This window comes from Setaria italica, chromosome VII, assembly GCF_000263155.2.
Source record: "Setaria italica strain Yugu1 chromosome VII, Setaria_italica_v2.0, whole genome shotgun sequence".
Classification (NCBI taxonomy): domain Eukaryota; kingdom Viridiplantae; phylum Streptophyta; class Magnoliopsida; order Poales; family Poaceae; genus Setaria; species Setaria italica.
Window position 1 is genome coordinate 24,201,877 of NC_028456.1, and position 10,404 is coordinate 24,212,280.

General features: G+C 46.6%; 1 protein-coding gene across 1 annotated transcript; it reads left to right on the plus strand.

The window, feature by feature from the left end:
• Positions 1–315: 315 nt before the first annotated feature.
• Positions 316–5,612, plus strand: LOC101785714 (protein NUCLEAR FUSION DEFECTIVE 4). The gene is made up of 3 exons (XM_004976079.4): positions 316–949; positions 3,326–4,239; positions 4,640–5,612. Exons 1-3 carry the CDS (start codon positions 605–607, stop codon positions 5,124–5,126), a joined length of 1,746 nt encoding a protein of 581 aa, XP_004976136.1. The 5' UTR covers positions 316–604; the 3' UTR covers positions 5,127–5,612.
• The last annotated feature ends 4,792 nt before the right edge of the window (positions 5,613–10,404 follow it).

Here is a 10,404-nt window from a genome sequence, read left to right on the forward strand (position 1 = left end):
GTCAGCTCGACGTGGCCGGGGAGCTTCCGGATGAGGACGCAGCCTGAGCCGCCGAGTTGCTCTTATAACCTATCAGCACAGTAGTTGATCACGCATTCATTCATCATGTAGGGTGCTTCCAAACTCCCCTTTCGCAGAGCTGAAGACGACAGCAACATCCATCGCGGCCGGAAGTCCAGAACCGAAAGAAAAACACGGCTAGGATTCCTCCTGCTCGGCGGGCACGGGGCACGTTTTTTTTTTTTTGAACATAGGGCACGGGGCACGTACTCGCAGACTGACTAGTCCACCCAAATTCCTGTTCCCAGACGCCCGCCACGAAAAGGAAGCGAACGAAATCCCAATCGCGAGAATTGGCCGCCCCGCAGGTCCCGGGAGCCTCAGCATCTTATATCCCACTGACGCAGCGAGCCCGGCCAGCCACCAGCCCAACGCGGCGAACGCACTGAGGAAGCCATACCGCCGCCGCCGCTGTAGGCACGCCCGCCCGTGCGGCGCACAGCTGCCACACTGCCCATTGCCACGCCCTGACCTCGCCAGTCAGCCGCTGCTAGGTGGAGAGGAGAGAGAGGAGAGGAGATCAGGAACCTTGAGCTGCGGCGGCATGGCGGGGGGAGGAGGGCCAGGGCCGGGGAAGGTGAAGGCGGGGAGACGGCCGCCGTGGGTGGGGCTGGCGGCGGCGGTGTGGGTGCAGGTGGCTGCGGGGAGCGCCTACGTGTTCCCTCTCTACTCGCACGCCGTCAAGGAGGCGCTCGGGTACGACCAGAAGGCGCTCACCATGCTCGGCGTCGGCAACGACGTCGGCGAGAACGTGGGGCTCCTCCCGGGGGTGCTCGCCAACCGCCTCCCGCCATGGCTCATCCTCGTCATCGGCTCCGCCTGCGCCTTCTTCGGCTTCGGCACGCTCTGGCTCGCCGTCACCAAGACCGTCGCCATGCCGTACTGGGTGGTACGCTCCCCCTCGCCTGACCTGTGTGCTTCCTTCGCGTGCTGTTTTGGGCCATTTGTCATTGCTTTGCTTGATTCGATGAGTTCTGCATGCCGTGGGGGTTATGATTTCCTGCGACGATGCGCACTAGTGTGATTGTGTGATGTACGAGCTAATTGGGGCTTTGTTCTTAGACATTAGCTCTCAACTTTCCACTTTCAGAGTGTGATTTAAACTAAAATCTAGTTTGTGTTTTCAACCCTTTTTTTTCAGTTGATTTTTTGAGCAAATGTATTGTAAAGTGTGTTAGCTGCCATACTTTAAGGACATAGTTTATGCTGTTTTATTTGGAGTAAGTAGTAAATCATTGTGTCCACATGTGCATGTTTGTTAATTGTATGATTGATGGTAACACCAGCACATATTTTCTTATTCAAGGGCACGGAGCTAGATATGATATGTTTTTCCTTTGTTGCTGACACGTAGAATGCTTGCTTTGGTTGATAAGTTGCTTATTGATGCTTTGACCAATCATTCCTTTAAGTGGAAGGAATTGGTTTCAACGGTGGACCATGCAATAAATCCCAACATGTGTGCTTTCCTTGTATGATGTTTTGGGCCATTTGTCTTTACTTTGTGCTTCATTTGCTGCCTGCTCCATGCCACGGGGGATGTCTACCATTGCCAGCGACATTGCATAAGTTCTGGGTGATGAATGAGGTATTTGGAGCCTATACTCATTGGTTGTTCAAGTCTCCAGTGTCTAGTTCCCTTAATTAAAACATTCCAATTTCTATTTCTACCATTTCTTTATCCTCTTTGTGTCACTTTCTAAATGTATGTTGTTGGTTGAGCAAGTTTCGTGGGTGTAGCTGGCAAGATTTAATGATATTTTAGTTTATGCATTGTTGTTTCAAGTAAATAAATCATTGTGTCCACATGTGCGTATTACTTAATTGTGTAATTGATGTTGGCACAGCTAGATATTTTCCCTTTCCAAGGTGCCGTGAAGCTGGATACGATCTGAAAATTTTCCTTACTGCAACCATGTTGAATTCGTGTCTTGGTCACAATCTCTCTTATTGTTGTTTTTGGCCAACCCTTTCTACCAGTGGGGGCCATGCCTCACTATTGTACCGTGCTGCAAATCCAGAATCTTAGTTCTGTTGAATTTGTCAAATCCTTGAGATGTATTCCCACCCCAGTAGTTTGATTTTTAGAGATTTGATAGGAGCGATATCTTTATTGGTACCGTGTTTCGGTAAGATTTGTGACTTGGCTTCAGTAGTCACAAAGATCTGAAGTTGACTTAAATTATTCTGTTTTATTAGGTTATCTGCGAGGCACTTTTATTGCTTAGTTCAACTTGGTTTTAATTTATAGCTTCAGGAAAGATTGGCTATCCTGGTAAAACTACACATCATAATTATTAATTGAGAAAGCAATGGTTGTTGCTGGTCTCTAACTCTGGAGTGGATTCTGAATGTATTCCATGTATACTGAATCATGTTATGATCGAGGAGTGTTTGTCAAAGAAATGATTAAGGATGGAAGGTGCATTATTACCCAAAACCAACGTTGATGAATAAGTACAAAATACTTTATTGGAAGTTATTGTTTGTTTCTCATAAGCTATTCAGGTATCATTGAGTTACTCTGATTGGAGATAATATTGTGCGTGTTGGGCCGTTGCATATTGTTCTTTCTGAAAAAAATGGGAAACTGTAATCATGACATAACCTTGACTATTGGAGGATTGTTGTAAGCCACAAGTTTACAAAATCTGTAGTCATATCATGAGCAATAGGAGCTGAGGCCATAAGCCTATAACCAAATACATGCATTTAACAGAAAAATGGGAGTGATATTAGGTGATGCCATGACAGTGCTTCAGCTAATCACCTGTGTTTTCAGCACAACTCATTGACAGCACTAGGCAGAATTCCTGTACAGTTGGTTCCTATGTGTGGTGCTGTGTGTCTAAGGTTGAGCTCAGCTAGCTGTGGCATGCGGTGGGTGCTTGAGCACTAGAGGTTTGAAGAGAGGAGATCGCAAGTAGTTAGATGAATGCCTTTTATCATCAGGGAGCTGCATCGGCATGGTTATCCTGTTAGTGATCTCCAGTACCGAAACTCAAGCAAAAGCACTCATAGATTAGTTGGAGATTCAGAACGTGAGACTTAATGCTCACCATATGGCTTGTCATGACAAATTTTTTTTTCCAATTTTGCCAATGACGTTATCTTTTGGCATCCCATAAAAAGTAGTTATATCTCGTCATTAGTTTTCTTGTGATGCTGTCATTTGTTGCAAAATCAATATGCTTTTATTTTCAGAATCCTTACCACATTTAGCTTCTTCCTTTGTTTCTTGACAAATTTTATCGGATGCTTGCAGTTGTGGATAGCTTTAGGTGTTGGTACGAACAGCAGTGCATGGTTGGGCACTGCTGCTCTTGTGACCAACATGAGGAATTTTCCTCTCAGCCGAGGCACTGTTGCTGGTCTCATCAAGGGTTATGTTGCTGTTAGTGCTGCTGTCTACACAGAAACATTTAATGGAATGCTAGGGAATTCACCCACAAATCTCTTGCTGTTGCTTGCCTTGGGGATCCCTACGGCTTGTATTGTGGTGATGTATTTTGTTAGGCCTTGCACTCCATCACTGGACGAGGACAACTCAACAGAACACAGCCATTTCATGTACACACAAATCTCAAGTGTGGTTCTCGGCATATACCTTATGGTAGCTACAATACTTGGTGATACTTTGAAACTAAGTCAGGCTGTCACCTACCTTTTGTTTGGTATAATGATACTTTTGCTCCTTGCTCCACTTGCCATACCCATAAAGATGACATTTTATCCAAACAAACAAACAAAGGAAAAGCCCAGCACCCTTGCTCCATCTTATTCAACTGACAGTTTATCTGGTGCGGATCCAGAGAACTCAGAACCACTTCTGGGCAGCGCCTCAACAATACTTGTAACAGGTACCAATGAATCCGATGACAGTACTGATTTGGATGTTCTATTGGCAGTGGGTGAGGGAGCAGTGAATTTGAAAAAGAAAAGAGGGCCAAGGAGGGGGGATGATTTCACATTCCTTGAAGCCTTAGTGAAAGCAGACTTCTGGCTACTGTTTATTGTATACTTTTGTGGAGTTGGCACAGGAGTCACTGTTCTCAACAACCTGGCTCAGATTGGAATGTCTGTTGGTGCTAATGACACCACTATTTTGTTGTGCCTCTTTGGCTTCTGCAACTTCATTGGGCGTATCCTTGGTGGATCTGTCTCTGAATATTTTGTAAGGTAAGCTCCTTTTAACGAGTTTGCAAACCCCCCCTTTCACAGCATTTTCAATAAGTGGATTACTGAAATATACTGATGAGGCAGCTGTATGCATGGAAACCTAACTAACATTACATGAAGTAGTAAGGTTTCGATATTTCTTTACTGGTATTGCTGAATTGCTCCATGGCAAGCAACTATTACTTACTGCACTTCTGCGTCTCTTCTAACTCTTAACGAGCCACTAATACAGTGTTGGCTGTTGATCACTATCTCTACCATTATGCTTTTTTTGAGGAAAATCTCTACCATTATGTTTGCATATGTTTTGGTTGAATCCGTTATTTTTGTTTAAAAAAATTGAGTACGTATATGAGCTGCTACTTCTGGAAAAGAATGGCTAATACCTGATATTTTGCAGGTCAAGGATGCTTCCTCGTCCATTTTGGATGATGTGCACACAAATTATAATGGTGATAACCTTCCTGCTCTTTGCAACTGGTCTTCATAGCTTGATCTATGTTTCGGTTACACTCCTGGGGATATGCTACGGGGTCCAATTCGCCGTCATGATACCAACCGTCTCGGAGCTTTTCGGGCTGAAGGACTTTGGCCTGATGTACAACTTCATGCTGTTGGTGAATCCGCTTGGTGCATTCTTTTTCTCGGCTCTTCTTGCTGGCTACATCTATGACAAGGAGGCGGCAAGGCAGCACCCAGGTGTGTTGGAGCCTTCGAACTGCTATGGGCCTGATTGCTTCAGAGTCACCTTCCATGTCTGTGGCATCGTGTGCTGCTGTGGAACCCTGTTGAGCGTGCTCTTCATAGCGAGGATAAAGCCAGTCTATCAGATGCTCTACGCAAGCGGGTCGTTCAGGCATCCACGGAGCCAACAGCAGCTCCATTGATGATGCATGTACAATCATGTCAAGAAGAAACATTGAGGTTTGGGACTGAGCATAATGTTACGAGGTAAATTATATGCTGGATGCCGTGATCTGGTGTTGTATTGCATTATGGCGCTTGGTTTGCTCCTGTTTGTATGGGAGAGTGGTTTTGATTTCATTTATCCCTGTTCTGTAAAGGGCGCCACTCGCCAGTCTAGTAGATAGCATACAGGGAATGATCAATATATACCGGTCAATCAGGCTGCCTATAATTTGGTATTTATATGGCAGCTCTTGTATATCAGCAAGTTTGAGGATGTCATACAGCGAATGTATCTTATTTATTTCACTGTCTTCAACCCTCCATTCTAGTTCAAACCTTGTGATCTCTGGGTCTAACCAAGTGCACTCCATTGAATATTGGATGGCGAAGTTGTACGGTGCCAATAAGCTAGGTTAGGTGTTTCCTGTACTCTGCAGAGTGGAAAAGATACATTGTTGGATTCATTTGATTGTGTCTGGTTGACTGGCAAACATATGTTGTGGTCACCTTGGGCTTGTAGGTATAAGTTCCCTATTTGTCTATTTTGTCTAAATACTAGCACTTGAAGTAGTGGAGAAGCACATGTTTTTGGAACAATCACAAGGATATCATATCAGTGCTATACTTCACAGCAACTGTCAAGTAGCATGAACCTTCATCCTGAACATTGCAATATCAGTGTTATACTTCAAAGCAACTGTCAAGTAACGTGAACCTTTGTTGAACATAGCTTAATCTCTGTTCGAGGGCAGCAACGTGGACTTTGCCGATTGTTTTACCAGAATTTTGCATCAGTAGAAGGGTGACATAATGAAGGAAAAAGGAAACGGATAAACTGTAACATTCCAATTCAAGCTCATTCTGCACGCTGGCTTGTTGTAAAACGGTTAACTCACACTACCACTAGAGAACCCGGCTCAGCACGTTTTTGGCCCACTTGGCCCGGCCCAACTTGCCCATGGGCCATGGGCTGGGTGTCACATGAACCCAGAGCCACGAGGCACCAAGTTCATGATCAGTGACAGAAGTTACAATTCATCAATCATCATAAACATGATGGCTTCATAAACCACCAATGGATAATTGAGCAAGCACTATAACCTTCCGTAGTTCGAAGTGCCAAGTCATGTGCTATCAAAATTCAAAAAACGAGGTCTGAAAAATAATTTCTGAAATCCAGTTTTCACTACTTCCGCACCCCAGGAAGCAAGACCATCAGACGTGCACAAATGGTTCAAAGAAACAAAGGGTCCAGCCCGACGAGGCTTCAGATTAAACAAAAAAAAAATCCCAAGCGAATCTAAAGGTCACACACTCACACGTGCCAGCCTGACGGGCAAGCCTTTCTGAATCATTTTTTTGGTGGGGAGAACCTCTCGCGATCCGCGAACCCAGATCCTGGCACCTGGTTCGAAGGAGAAAGGGAAAAAAAAGGAGAGCGAATGTGACGTTGAAGACTGAAGAACTCGTGGGCGCGCCCACCGCAACGCATGCATTTGGAGAGTTTTGGGCTCCAGGTAGGTGGCCACCACCAGCACACGGACGCAACGCACGCACGCACCTGAATCTGCCGCGCTTTTTGGTAGAGCCCTCCTGTGGGCGGCCGCCGCCCGAGCTCCTTGCAAAACCGTCGGCGCCACCGCGCCAGTGGGGGCGTGCCGGCGTGGGCGGCCTGGGAGCCGGTCAGCCGGGGGTCGGTGGCATCGACAGGTCAGCACCTGCTGCGGTTCGCGACTTCGCGGCGGGACCTCATCACGGCCACGCATCCTTCGGCTGCTTCCTTCCCGGTAATTTTGCTATAGGACATTGTAGGAACGCGGTATTTGCCAGTAGACATTGTTCAATGTTGGGTTTCCTTTGTGCGTATTTGCTAGTGGATATTGTAGTAAATAAATATTCATTTCTTAGTTGGGATGAGAGAGAAAAAGGGTGAAAGATCACTTTTACCCTTGTTTAAGGAGACGCCATAAAGTAGTTAGCTTAAGTTAACTAGGAGACCTAAGGCACCAGCCAATAACACCCGACCTGGAGCTGCCCTTACGGATGAGCAGGCTTGCTGGGGCAGCCGGTTGCCACTGTCAACCACGTCCTTTCTGAGCTCCAGACCCGCCGTTGGTCACGACGTCGCCGGGCACCGCTACTGGTGCCCCTGCGCAGAGCTGGTATGAAGCTGCCGCCGCCGTGGAGAGATGGAACGAGGCCCCGTTGACCACGACGGCGTCGGGCACAGTAGACGCCAGATTTGGACTCCACCATGGGTCCAGCCATAGAAAGCCTAGCCACACGGCCCCTGTGAGGCTGGATTCGGCCATGGGAGGCCGCACGGAGGGGTGGAGGATTGGGGAGGCAATTCATGACTGTGACTTATTTGAATCTTGGAACGGAGGAGAGTGGGAGAGAGGAGGGGAGTTGAAAGCGAACAAGTGCTGGCTTCAATGCCGCCGCGGGCCGCCAGTGCCGCTTGCCAGACTGCTGGGCGGCGGCGGTCGAAGCAAGACGTCACGCTGGGACTTAGGCGGCCGACTTTTTTGTTTTTTAAGCCGTTTTTACGAAAGATTCTCATAAATAAGCTCCTGACGGAACCAATTTCAAAAATGAACCCTTAGCTTGGCGCCATCCACGCTGACGTCAAGCTACAATGTCTCGGCGCAAGCCATCCTGACGCCAAGATCTCTACACAGCTGCTGACGCGGGTGCTGATGTGGCGGAGGCTTGGCGCCATCCATCATGGCGCTAAGCCTTGGCGCCATGGATCTTGACGCCAAGCTTGGCGCCGTAGATCTTGGCGCCGAGCTATCTACCCCGTACCCCTTCACGTTTCGAACTAAACAAGTAAAAGAAGTCCACCTCCTAACCAGTTGAACCACAACTTAGTTTGTTGCATACTCCTCGAAATAATTATACTTGTTTAGTTGAAATGCGATACGGGATAGATAGCTCGGCGCCAAGATCTACGGCGCCAAGCTTGGCGCCAAGATCCATGGCGGCAAGGCTTGGCGCCATGATGGATGGTGCCAAGCTCCCGCCACGTCGTTGTCTGCGTCAGCAGCTGCGTATGGACCTTGGCGCCAGCGTCTCGCTTGGCGCCAGCGTGGATGGCGCCAAGCTAAGGGTCCATTTTTAGAAAGAACTCCATATAGTTTTTTCTACCACACTTTAGAGTCCGAGTGGCGGCATTCTCGAAAAAGAATACAATAGATTAGAAAATGGATTAAATTCGAAATTTCCAATTTTGTAATGGGACCTTATCCTTATGCTATTTGCAACTTTAGAACATATACTAACTCATATCTCTTTCTCAACCATTTCAATTGTGATTACGATTCATTTGATAACCTTATTAGTTCGTGAACTTAGGGGATTACGTGATTCGTCAGAAAAAGGAATGATAACTACTTTTTTCTCTATAACAGGATTCTTAGTTTCTCGTTGGGTTTCTTCGGGACATTTTCCATTAAGTAATTTATATGAGTCATTGATCTTCCTTTCATGGGCTCTGTATATTCTTCATACTATTCCTAAGATACAGAACTCGAAAAATGATTTAAGCACAATAACTACGCCAAGTACTATTTTAACGCAAGGCTTTGGCGTATTTGTGAGAATCTTTCGCAAAAAGAGCTGAAGAATAAAAAAGTTGATCTAGGCGGCGGGGGTGGAGGACGCCCTTCCCGTCGCCCTGGAGGCGACGCGGAGAGGTACGGGCTTTTTTCCACGTTGATAAGATTGGCACGTAATCCATTCTTCTTGGACAGTGCTTACAACATGTATCCCAATAAAATTATGATTACCAATTGGTGTATTGATCTCTATACAGCCCCGACAACTGCAGCATTAACCTGATAAATCTTTGAAGCGAACCAGTATGCAGGAAAGATAATTTAATTTCACTCTTATTTGTATCACTACTATTTAAGAACACAAGGGCAACACTGGATCACTACGTCCAATAATATAAAGTGACTATCCAGATCAAATGGCACAATGGGGTAAAAAGAGCTTTAGCTAACAATAAAGAGGTAAAAAAATACCTTCAGAAGATGTTGCCACATAGAAGAACCTCCAAAATCCAATGTTTTAGAGTAATAATCTTCTACTGGCATGGACAAAGCATGATACTGCAAAAAAAAGAGAACATGGTAATTGGTAAATAGGAGGTAAATTTGAAATAGAAGTTCTGAAAACACCTAAGTAATGACATAGTAAGAGTAAATAAAATAATATCCACTAAGTACATGTAATTGCTAATCTGCACCAGGTAGGCATACCGGGACCCTGATTCCAATTGCCAATCCGGCAATTCACAGGAAATTCGTATATTATTAGATCTTGGATGCGCTTAACAAACTATTATTGCCATAAGATGTTACAGGGAAGGAATACATAACATGGTTGGGCTGGCACATTGCATTATCAGCATCGTTTTGGGCTTTGCAAACCATAAGCTCTTGAGGCACAGCAGGATTGCATTGTTTTTGACTTGGAATTGCATCAAAATTGAGTGTTTCATCATTATTAATCATTCTGAATCTCAAGTTTGCAGTAATTCATGGAAATTTGTCTATAGCTTTCTGAATTGATGGCTCAAATGTTGACGAAATACAATGACCTTGACGTCATTGTTGCAATAGCTTCCATACATCACATTATGATACATCACCTTGACGGCCAATTTTCTCGCACCGGCCAAGCCTAACTACGGAGGGAATCTTGCATGCGTGGTGCTTGATCAAGTAGATACACAAACCAAACAAACAGAGAATCTTGCACCGGCAAAGCCGACTGAGGCTGATGCAGGCAACCAAACGCCCCTCGCTGCTGCAGCTTGCGACGTGGTGGCGTGAAGCGCGCCGCGTGATCTGTCGTGCTCTCGGAGTTCCTGGACAGGGCGAGTCTGCTGCTGCCCGCACGCCTTCCGCGGCACCTAAGGCCGGCCGGCGTCGCGCCGACCACAGGGATTGCATGCGTCATGGTCTGCGTGGACTTTGGTGAGGCCAGCACTAACGACTGCTTCATGTGCAATGTTAGCATCAACCGGTGCAGAGGAACTCTCGTGGCGCGCCGACGGGGACAGGGATACCGCTAGGGGCTTCGTTGGCTCGTTGCCAGTTTGGCACCCTCTCGTTCGAGACTTCGAGCTAAGAATGGAGGTGGCGGCGCAGGGAGAGGGGCATGACCCGTACGGTGCAACGGCAACGGTGGCGTCGGAGACTGGCAGCTCGCCGGCGCATCCCTTCCTCCCCGCGCTCGCTTGGT